Source organism: Gavialis gangeticus, unplaced genomic scaffold (genome assembly GCF_001723915.1).
Source record: "Gavialis gangeticus isolate Ggan-Ray unplaced genomic scaffold, GavGan_comp1, whole genome shotgun sequence".
NCBI classification, from domain to species: domain Eukaryota; kingdom Metazoa; phylum Chordata; order Crocodylia; family Gavialidae; genus Gavialis; species Gavialis gangeticus.
Window position 1 is genome coordinate 64,474,272 of NW_017729029.1, and position 11,629 is coordinate 64,485,900.

Here is an 11,629-nt window from a genome sequence, read left to right on the forward strand (position 1 = left end):
GACCAGTGCTCCCCTCCTTGTTTTTTTTCACTATTTGTCCCCTCCCAAAAAGCTGTCTCCCCTTTTCCCCGCAGCCCCCCCGACTAAGGGAGGCTAGGGCCTAAGTGTTTGAAAGGGGGCCGGATAGGCGTGTCCACTGGATGCTCGGCAGGGGGCGGCCGAGAGGCTCCCTCAGGCGGGCCGTGCCTACGCCCGGCGCGGGTCAAGAGGCAGCTCGGGGCCCTGCAAGCTCTGCCCGGGGGTCGGGGCCTTCGGGCGGCGCGGGCGCTCGATCTCTGGCCCCGGAGCTGGCAGCGCCTCCTTCCCTCCCTCCGTCCCTCCCGCCGTCATATGACTGCCGGCTCCCCCGCCTCCTCGCCCCTCGGCCCCGCAGCGCTGCGGCGGGGATGCAGCCGCCGCCCGCGCGCCCCTCGCCTGCCGCCTAAGCCTCCGGCGGCAGCGGCAGTATGGCTCCCACCCTGCTCCAGAAGCTCTTCAACAAAAGGGGCAGCAGCGCCGCTTCTCCCCCGCGCCGCGCCCCGAAGGAAGGACCTGCCTTCAGGTGAGGCCCGGGGCAGGGCGGGACGCGGCTCTGCGGAGAAGCGGCCCCGCACGCTTGGCTTTGCCCCGAGCCAGGGGCCGCCTCCCCCGCTGCTCCCTCCGGCCAGCGGGTTTGGGGCAGCACTCTGGGGGCTGCCCTTTTTGGGGCGCATCTACACGTGCGCGTTAACGCTGCACATGAAGCATCACTGTTTGCACTGCTGTGCATTAGGGGCTCCTGTTGGGTTTAGTGCCTCATACCGGAGGTATTCCATGGAGAGCGTTAATAAAAGCACACCAATGCACATGCAGACGCACCCATTGTGCATGTTTGCCACCTGTTTCAAAAGGGACCCAACCTCCTCCTTGAGCCTGGTGGCTGTGCTAGTGCTCAGCTGGGTAGGTGTTTGGGCTCTGGCGCCGCCTTGCCTTTTAGGGTCTTCACCTTTATTATGTACAATGTGTTTGTTTATTTTTGCTCTGTTGCACCTATAAGTGTGCGGTTGTTTGGGTGCTGCTGCTTCTGCTCCCTTCTTTTTCTCCCGATGAAACAAGGTCTAGCTCCTTCCCTGTGGGTTTAGATATTTTAAGGGTATTCTGCATTTGCTGTAAGTGCCCCAGCTTCCATTTTTTTTTTGGTGGGGTGTGGGCTTGGGCCTTTGGGATTGCTGTTAAGATCTCCAGGGTTTTGAACACGCTGCAGTCACTGGGCCACAGATGCCGTAACTCTGCAGGCACAGAATAGAGATGTCTGAGGTAGGCTGCAAAACGGATGCCAGAGTTGTCAAGGGTCCGAAGGAAGAGTACCTGCCTTCAGGTGAGGCGCGCCTTTGTTCCTAATCGACTTAAAACAAAGACTCTAATGTGCGAGTTGAGCAAAAACAAAACAAAAATTAGAAATAATTGTGAATTGTCATTTTGGTACTCCCCTATCAACGCCCTTAAATAAATAAGTTTAAACATAAATGCAAAGGAGTAATAGGAGCATAAACTACTGCACATAAATAACTTCTATACCTCTGATCAGTTTCTTCAGCCTGATATCTGTCATCTTACATCTGAGTTTCAGTCTCCTCGTATTCGTAACTCTTGTGTAGTTTATAATGCTTGCTTTGGTGTAAAATATCACAGAAGGCTTTCTGCCTCTGTCCTAGTTTTGCTGATAAGGTAATTTGTATGAAAGTTGCATCAAGATATTTACTGGCTTAACTTTAGGGGACGCATCAAAATATTTAGTGGTTTAACTTTTTAATAGAATGAAGTTTCCAAATTATTTTTTTGTAGTTGACCTATCCCTAGCATGTGGAATATCTGGCCTCTCATCACTGCATGTTACATGTTTCACAAATTATGGCATGTGAAATTTACACAGTGACTCCAGGTCCTAGATATGTAATTGATCTGACATTACATTTCTGTTTTGTTTTTTAACCCTCAGGGACAGCGTTTTGAGCAAGCTGAAAGATTGGAATCTTGTCACTTTTTAATCTCTTGTCTAGTCACAAGACCAAACTAGTCATGGCCAGCAGAGCGATTGCATTATGTGTGTCCAGCAAAACTTCACATATCATCTCTCTCTGCTCAACATGAGTAGACTGGTTGTGTGAGTAGATAATGTATAGAGGTTGATAAGGTTTCTGGCTTCCTGTGCATGAAATGCAAAGAATGTTGGGGAGGGAGAGTGTGCCTAAGGAATGGTTTGTGGGTAGTGAAAGTACAAGTGGCTACCAACATCGAATCTTTTTTACTTAAGAGGTGGTCTGCCTGGGCTGCTTGCCACCCATATGGAGCCAGTTATAGGCTCAAGGCCAAAACTGGGTCATGTCAAATTATGATTAGATATCTAGATTCTAAGTAGTTCCTGTTAATGTGCTGGGTCACTGGGTTTTATTCTTGTTGCCGCATTATATCCTAAAACGCTTGTTAGCGCATCAGGCTGATTTAAAGTGGCTGTTCCCAAATTGTACAGTCCCTTCATAATTCATAGCATGGGTTAAAGTCTTGAGAGATACCTAGTGAACAGGGAAAAAAGTTTGAAAAAACAGTGGAGTTTTCTCTGAGCCTAATCTCCATATAAAGTGAACTTCTCTGAACAGGAGATTTTACCTCCTTTATATCTCCTACAAAATATGAACTTTAATTTTCTACCCAGGAGAGCTTTTACAATCTTTTCTCCGATGTCTGATGAAGAGTGTTTGCTCTTGAAAGCTTGCACTTAAAGAATATTTTTTGCAAAAATCTAGTTGGTCTAATAAAGGATACCACCTTTACCACATGTCCTGAATGATTTTTCCTCTAAACCAATACAGCTACAACCTGAATACCTGAAAAAACACAAACAATTGTTCCATATTTGCATTAAGGAGGCTGTTTCTAGTTAAGAGTAATTAAGTTGTTTTGGTTTTGGAAGCTTAAGTTGGAAACCGCTCTGCAGATCTGTTTCACGTGAGCAGACCATTCCACAGAATCCCACTGAAATGACTGAAGCTCACCCGTATGGAGCTATCTCAGGATCAGGGCCTATATTAAAGTAAGGTCTACCTTTCAGAGGGTATGTTACAAACCTAAATTTTAGAATAAATTAATATTGTGTTTTACTGGACTTCTAAAATTCAAACAGATCCAAACTGCTTTTATATGTCCCTGTGTACCATGGGCATTTGCTCTGAGATGTGGTCTGTCATCTTGTCCCCAAACTCTCTCTGGTTTTCTCTTCTCTCCCCTTCTTTCTCCCATTTCTACCCATCCTTTTTCTTGCGTCCTTGGAATGTCCAGAGTGTTTATGCCTGTTAATACCTCACTTATCTTTTTCCGCACCCCACCAAATGTTTCACGTCTCTTCTTTAAGGAACCTTTTTGATAGTAGTGCATACCTTAGTTTGCAGAGAAAAGGGCAAGGATTCTGGATTATTGACAACAAGCACCTGAAGGGAAGTTTATAAAGAGGCTAGAGAGAGACTCTTCTCTGTGCCCTTAGGGGACAGGGCTAGGGGCAGTGGCCTTAAACTGCATTAGAGGAAATTTAGATTGCAGAATAGAAAGAACTGTCTCACTATGAGGGTGGTTAAGTATTGAAATCAACTACCTAAAGAGGCTGTGGAATTGCCATCCCTGGAAGTTTTCAAGAGTGGATTAGACAGACACTTGACTGGGTTGGGTTAGCTAGGGATGATCCTGCTTTGGGCAGGGGGCTGGATTAGATGACTTCATAGCAAAATGGGGCTGGAAGGGATCTCATGATCCTGTAGCTAAATTCTTTTCTCCTTTCCCAGTACTACTTCTCTGGCAGTCAGCAGCAAGTATTCTGGGGTCTCTCGGGCTCCTGGCATGGTGTGGTTCAACCAGTCACCTATTAGGACAAATCTTCTAACGCAAACAGGGAGAGAGAGAGACATATGGCTGATACATGCAGGGAGATGAGCAGAAAGAGGTTCTGTGTAATTCTTACTCCCCTGCCAATCACTTTCCTACCCTCCTACATTAAGTAATTGCCTTTTACTGATCAACCCTTGGTTTCCTTAGCACTCCCTGTGAAACTAGGAAATACCTGTATATTTTACCTCTTTCCCAAGGTCCTGAGTTACTGGGAAACTGATCCGGTCTTATTAAATTTCCTCTACTGCTCCTTGATTAGTAGCAATAGCCAAGGCCTGAACACTGTTTATCTGCAAACTTGGGAAGATGGTACTTCTAAGATGGGGGTGGTTAACCTGTGGCATGGGCAGGCTTTCTGAATGGCCCATGGCAGATTGGGAAGGGGACAGGCAGCAAAGCAGCAGATGAGAAGCAGAAAGCAGAGTCATAGGTTGCAGAGAAAGGTATTGTAATGGTATTCATAGAGAGAGCAGAGCTAATTTGTTCCATGCCTGCCAAAACCGTTGCCCTCCTCTCCCCCACCCCTTTTCCCATTCTAAGATTTGCTTTTGGAGAATTGTATTTACATCTAAGAAGTGCAGAGAACTCAATTTATAACCAGAAAGCTTGTTTTCTTCAGAAACTAGAGATGGTGAGAAGGGTGAATTTACTGATGGGTGAATTTCTCAAGCCTTGTTAATGTCTGTGAATGTGTGCTGCTTTTTTTTTTTTTCTTAATAACTATATTTTTCCCTTTCCTTCCTTTTCCACTCAGTAAGTCCATGGCGAAAGACCCATAACTCCTAGCTAAGGTAAACTGTAGCTATTTCATGGTAAAAGAGGTTTGGGTCCTATATCTGAATATGGGGACACTAGAATGGGCCTACAGCTGCTGAAATGGAGAGGGGGAATGTAGGAGTGTTGGGGTTGGAACACGTTTATCTGAAATGTCAGGGCTCTCCTTCCCCTCCTTTTGATTAGGTTGGATAGTGGGATGGGGGAATATTTATGTTGGGGCTTAAGTGCAAATTGTAAAGCAATGGGTACCAATGTTTTTGTTCCTACAAATTGGCCCCGCACACTCCTCAAGTGCCACTGATCCCATTCCCCTATCTAATACGCTGCTCAGCTTTCTTCTCCCTGCTCTGTCTGCCACTGCATTCTCTGTCCCTTCCCTCATCTGCTTGGTGCTGCACGCAGAGGTTGTGCATGCCACCTACAGCATACATCACAAGTTATGATGTGCTTGAGGAACAAAAGAATGTCTATAGTATAATGTGGTGTGTGTGAGCAAATTTTGTATACCAGTTCCAACATTCTAAATTTTTAATTGATTATTTTTTCCTTCCTGTTATTCCTTGCTATCTTCCAAATGACTCAGTTTTGTAACTAGAAGAAATGTATGGTATTTAAGATGAGAAATACTTAATTGGTTTTAGTTTGGTGTTTGGCTTTCTTCTAGTGTTCTAAGAAACCTTCAATACTTCCTGCAGAAAAACGCACATACCTGTGTTAAGACCCCAAGCAATCCTCAGACCCCCAATATCGGATACTGCTGTACTTCAAAGAACAAGATTGGATAACTGATTTTGAACATCATGGGTTATTTCCATGTCCATGTGCTCAACAGAAAATCTGTTAAGACAGTCAGGCAGTAGACATGCTGAGCTTTGGAGAGACAAGTAAAATATTCCTACAAGAACTTAAGTGTCTCACTGTGAATGTATTGCAGTGAATTCCTCAAATCAAACATAATAATAGAGGATAGCTTTAGAGAGAGGAATTGGGTTTTGGACAAGTTTATTTGTCACACTTGTATCCTGCCCTTTCCAAAAGGCTCAAAGTTTTTATACATCATTTTGGTTCTAAAATAGGGTTTAATAGTAATGTTGGTACCATATCTTTCAGCATGGGAGACTGAAATGGGCTTACCATGATCAAGCAGTTAAGGGTTAAAGTTATACAAACATCTTTACAAAGGAAAGGGGGGCTGGTGTGAAGTTTGTGATTTCCAGGACATGTCAAGGTGGAAAGCAAAATACGTTGGATGCTTTTCTGCATTATCTTTTACATTTGTCAGTGTCTGGTTTCTGCTTCATAACCTCAATAAAAACACCTCACTCTTGGCAACTGAATGAGAGAATGTAAGAGAGGATATATCTTCATTTTAACGCACATGCTATAAAAGATGAAATCATCTTTCAGCTGCATTTGAAACTGGCAAACAGGCTGTTACTTCAGTTTTAAATACCCACTGTTTCTTTTGGTGTTTGCAATGGAACGGATGTACATTGTACAGCATTTCTGGCTGGTAACAGTTTGTTAGCCTTGGTATATGAGATCATTCACTTGGCAGTTGATGCTAGTAATTCCTTTGGTCATAGTGCTGAAATGCTTGGTGAGATCCCACTTGCTAAGCATTATTTCACAGCACTTCATTGAAAGCCTGGCAATATTCCACCCTCTGTAAAAGGAAAGAAAGCAGTAGTGAGCTGTGAGTATACTTGTATGTCAGTTGTGTTTTATTATTATTAAAAAGATACACACACCAATAAATTCCTAAAGCCTACTTGGGTTGCTTTTGAGCTCCTTACTTTATAAGTAACCAAATAGCACAACAGCCACAAAAGGCACTAAGCACCCATATGTATTTTTAGGTTTCTAAATACTTTTAAAAAATACATTCCCAAATCTCTAAAAAGGTTTAGAAGTGGCTGTTTTGGAAACAGCTTGACTTTAGGCTTCACCTGGCTTTCCAAAGCAATCAGAGTACAGGCCCAGAACACTAAATGAAGGGTCTGGATCAGGGGTCTGCAGTGTTTTTGGTCAGAGTGCCAAAAATATCTGCAACCTCGACTTCTAAGATGTTGGCATGGTGGGGGAGCCACAAGGGGCCCAATCCTTGCAGTGCAGCGCTGTTCCCTTCCCCACTGTCCGCCCCGAGGCGTACGTGCAAAACAAAATGTCTTTGTGTGCTCTGCTCTGGCACCCGCATTGGGGTTTGCCTACCCCTGTCTAGATCAGAGGTGGTGAACCTGCAGCACGTGTGCCATAACTGGCATAGGCAACCTCTGTTTTGTGGCATGTGGCAGATTAAGGAGGGTACAGGCAACACAGCAGCAGATGGGGCAGAAAGCAAGGCAGCAGATGGAAAAGGGAATTGGAGTGGCTCTTAGGTTAACTTGTGGCATACCTGCCAAAAAATGTGGACATCCTTGCTAACAGATGAAGGATAAGACCAAGGCTTGGAACAAGACATCCCCTTTGACCCCAGCCTTTCCCAAGAGTGACAGCTGCAGACTAGTTCAGTTAACAGAGTACTGCAAACAATTCCATTTAAGAGAACAGCCTAATAAGGAAATGTTGGAGAGTATGGGCCTTTGAGATGGAAACTGGGTTCCCAGCTTGGGGCTGTTTGGGGTGGAGCGGGGACAAGTCTTTTTTACCTTCCTAAATGTTGTTTTGGTTTCCTTCTCTGCTCTTGTTGCTATTGTCTTTTAGAGACTTCTGACTTCTTCCAGCTTTGACACAGGAGTGTTCTCCACTGTCTTCCAGGGTAACAGTTAATGTGCAGTTTGGGAAGAGTCTCACCTCTTTTTCACACCACAGCTGTTACTCATGGTATCCTTGAACAAATTACTTTGTACTTTCATGAAGATTGTCATTTTGACTGCTCTTAATTTTTTTAAGTGAGTAGTACTCCTAAAAGGAGTACAAGCAAGTCATCTATGAATGCCGTGCCAAAATTGTGGACACCAATTACTCATACAGTTCTGTGCACTGAATTCTGAAGACTTAACTCATAGGTATTTATAGTAATCCTAAAGTAGCCTCCTAATTCTCATGTCCATGACTGGATAGTCGGGCATCTTGCCACATGATGTACGTGGTACAGGCTAATCCAGAGTTGTAAGGGTGGTAAAAAGACCGTGCATCTATAATACACTTTATGCACAATCCACTGTTAAATAGGGTTGTCTAGCTTAGTTGTTTTCAACATTTTCAGAGTCATGGCACCCCTGGACCATTTATTTGAATGTGTTGGCATCCCCAGTTGAGAACCATTGTTGCTGCTGCCTCAGTTTACCTCAGTACTTCTCAACTGGGTGATGTTGCCTCCAGGTAAAACTGCCCAATGCAGGGCCAGATTAACCCTAGGCATACATACATGTGGGCCCCTACTTAATACTGTATATTTATATTACTTTTTCACTCAATTATAATACGTAAAATAAGCACAAATGGACCCCTTTTTTACTTAGGGCCCTAGGCATGTGCCCAGTTTGCCTGTGCATTAGTCTGGCCCTGGCCCCATGTGCTTGCTGTGCAGCCAGCCTGGGAAGGGCTGTGCAACATGTTTGTGGTCCTCCTGCATTAGGGCTTTCTGATGACCCTGAAGCAGGACAGGAGAGGTGGCCTGGGCTGTTGTCCTTCCCAGTCAGGATGGAACTGTCCCCCATGCTTCTGTGTTCAGAAGGAGCATGTGTGTGGGGCAGGGGGTGGAGGTGGGGGGGCAGACTGAGACTCTGCTACAGCCCAAGCTGTTTTATCCTGCTTTAGGATTATCAGTGGTGAGAGTGGCACATGGTGGGGAGGGAGTGGGGGAGGTAGATGTTGGGGGTACAGGTACTGTGGAGTATGCAGGGACAGAGGCCGGGGCAAGTAATGGGGTGGGACAGGTGGCTAGGGGCACTTGGCCCCTCTGCTTATTTGCCTGCACCCCTGCTGTTACTTGCCCCATTGAAGTGGGTGGGGGGGATGGAGTTACATAATTAGAGTCTATACATGGAAACTTATAACAAATTTATACTTTTTCCATTTTTAGAATCCAAATATTGGGGGGTTGTCTTAAATTTGAAATTGTCTTGGTTTCAGGTAAATGTGGTAATTATTTATTATGTGGTACATAGACAAAGACCTATGGGGAGAATACTCAAAACTCTTATGTATAAAATGTCTATATATAAAAGAAAAATATTTAGACAAGTTTGTTTAAATAGTGAAAGTTATGAACCAGTTAAGTTAATGACCAAAACTGGGTTTGGGAAATAAAGTGCATAGCTCATAGAAAAGAGATGTAGAAAGGCCCTCAAGAGGTCAGATGTGTCTGAAAAGTGAGGATAACAAGGGACTAGCACCAGGGGTAGCACATGAACGATAGAGTTGTTGGGAGAATGCATATAACAGGATGAGGTCTCTGTGAAGCTAGAAGGTCAGGCATTTGTCTGGCTAGGTCCCTTCTGGGCATTTCCCATCATAGGTGACTGATGGCCATACACTAGTAAATAAACTGAGCCTGGCTTTGCATCTAAAGCAGATTACATGTGGAGCAAGAGATTATTCTTCAACTACAACCTCAGTCATGCATAAAAACTGCCAGTTATTGGATCAGAGTTAGACCATAGGTCCATCTTAACCAATAGCCTGTCACAGTGGCAGAGAGTGAGTGGATAGGATATGACCAGTGTTTTTGATGTGTTCCCCTCCCACTTGCAGCCTCCAGCATTTAAGGTCCAGGAAGTTCTGATTCAGAAGCCTTAAATCTGCCCCTTTACTCCAAGAATTTTTCAGATCCCTTTTTGAATCTGGTTAAATTGTCAGCTTCCACAGCATCTTGTGGCAGTCAGTTCCACACTTTAATTACATGCACTGTGAAAAAAAGAACTTTTTTTTGTTAGTTTTAAACTTAATACCTATTAGTTTCATTTTATGACCTTTTAGTCCTTGTATTGTACGACATGGTAAATAGGTAATCCCTATTTACTTTATCTTCACTATTTAGTATTTTATAAGCCCTTATGTCCCTGCCTCGAGCATCTCTTTTTTTTTTCTAAACTGAATCAACCCAGCCTCTTTGGTGCCTCCTCATGGAAACTCCTCCATTCAACTAATCATTCTCATTGTCCTCTGTACATTCTCTAGCTCTTCTATTTTTTTCTAGTTGCATGTCTTTTCTCCTCATTATGCCCACATAGCGCCACTCTGTTTCATACTTACAATTTTTTTGCACAAATACCATAGTAATATTTTTATATAGGAGAGCTAAGTGACAAAGCAGACTACAATACAGAGTGAAAGGGAAAATATTGTGGAGTTAACTGCTTCACTTGGGCTAGGACTAGATGTTGCATTTATCCCTGGATAAATTGTGCCTGTGTTTTGTCGGAATAAAAATATTCCAGAATTAGCATGTACACACATTGCCCTTCTAATCATGGTTTAATGAGCAGCTGAATGAAGTGGTGCTTTTCTGCTGTTGATTCAGTGATGCAATCCTGGGATAACCTGAACAGATGCACTTTGCAATTACCTAGGACAAACTTACTACCTGGTAAAAACAGACGTTGAGTTTATCCTAGGTCTGATTGTCCCAGGTTTTGACTGGCATCAAAGCAAGCATGGGGCAGTCTGTTGCGGATACTGCTTGAATGGTAATTAACTTAAATTAGCCCTGATTTTGGAGTAGGGGTGTATCTGGACCTCACAGGTACTTAAAGTGGGGCTATGGGCTTGTATGTCTATAAAATGCCAAAATAAAAGGCTGTGTCCCTGGAGAAATTCCATGTTTGTTTTTACCCCCTCTTATCCACAATCTTAAAGTTTCCCAGATAAAAAGTTTTCTACTACCATTAGCAGTTACTCCTGTTTTTCCTGGTACAGAAGAGAGCTTGCAGTTAAATCAGACTTTCACTGTGAGAATTAAAACCTAAAGCTTGGGGATCTGCACATTCACTAAAATGTACAGCATTTGGGAGCTTCTTCCTTCCAACACACTAAGGCTACAGAAATGAAGGGCATGAGCTGCTTCAGGATGTGTCCCAGCACAGCGGATCAACTTTAGCAGGCAAAATGCACATCACCCATTGTCCCACCCTTTGATCTAGGATGGCAACAGAGGACATTCTCCCTACTTTGAGAGACGGGTACCAGAGATAGTCGGGGTGTGTCTCTGGAAACGGAGAACACTAACTTTGCTTACTTCCAGGGCTGTGACCTGGAGATCCTGGGGTATGTCTCTGAAAGCAGGGAAAGCCAGGCTGGTGCTCCTGAGACTGAGTGCCCAATCCTGGGCTGGAATTTTCTAGGGCATGCAGGACCAAGCGCTGAGAGTACCTGCCTGGGGCAGTTCGGGAGGGCTGGGCAATTCTCTGGGCTGCTTGTGCTCTTTCACCATAAAGCAAATAGGTGTTTGTTGCAGCAGAGCAACACCAATTACCATATTTACACAATATAAAACAAGGGTTTTTGCCCTGCTGATCAGCATGTGTTGGGGGAAGCCCCTCATTTTATGTTCACATGCAAAGTAGAGGCACGAGCAGGCAGCTGCTGTGGCTCTGGCTCTGAGCCCAGATTGGGGCCAGAGTCAGACCTGCAGCAGCCTCCTGTCCTTCTCTTCCGCTTCCTCTCTGCAGCTTCTACCCCCACCCATCCCTTTTCCTCCCCCTTACTGTCCGGGCAGCTCAGCTCCAGCTGGGGCTGGAGTCTCTCCTGGGCAGGAGCACGTGGAAACTCCTTCCCCTGCCCAGCCAGTCAGCAGCACTGACACTGCTGCATATCCAGGCAAGGGCTGGGCTTCCAGGTGCTATGCTCTCTGGGATGGAGCAATGTCTGATAGTAAGGGGAGGGGGGAGGTGGCAGGCAGAGGCAGAGATGGGAAAGGGAAGCAGGTAGAGGGGCAAAGGTTATAGGGACCTGGGGCTGGAGGGGTGCAGGTGGGGGACAGGGAGAAGTGGGTGGGACAGAGGGCAAGGGGGCC

The 11,629-nt window shown here is 44.9% G+C and overlaps 1 protein-coding gene across 2 annotated transcripts in view; it reads left to right on the plus strand.

Moving 5' to 3' along the window:
* Positions 1 to 234: 234 nt before the first annotated feature.
* FNIP2 (folliculin interacting protein 2) overlaps positions 235 to 11,629 on the plus strand; it is a 96,009-nt gene continuing 84,614 nt past the window's right edge. The window contains exon 1 of one of the 2 annotated variants that reach the window (XM_019521714.1): positions 235 to 541. In XM_019521714.1, coding sequence (XP_019377259.1) covers positions 447 to 541 — 95 coding nt within the window. In that variant the 5' untranslated portion in view covers positions 235 to 446. The remainder of the gene's footprint in view (positions 542 to 11,629) is intronic. The other variant, XM_019521715.1, reaches the window with a different exon arrangement.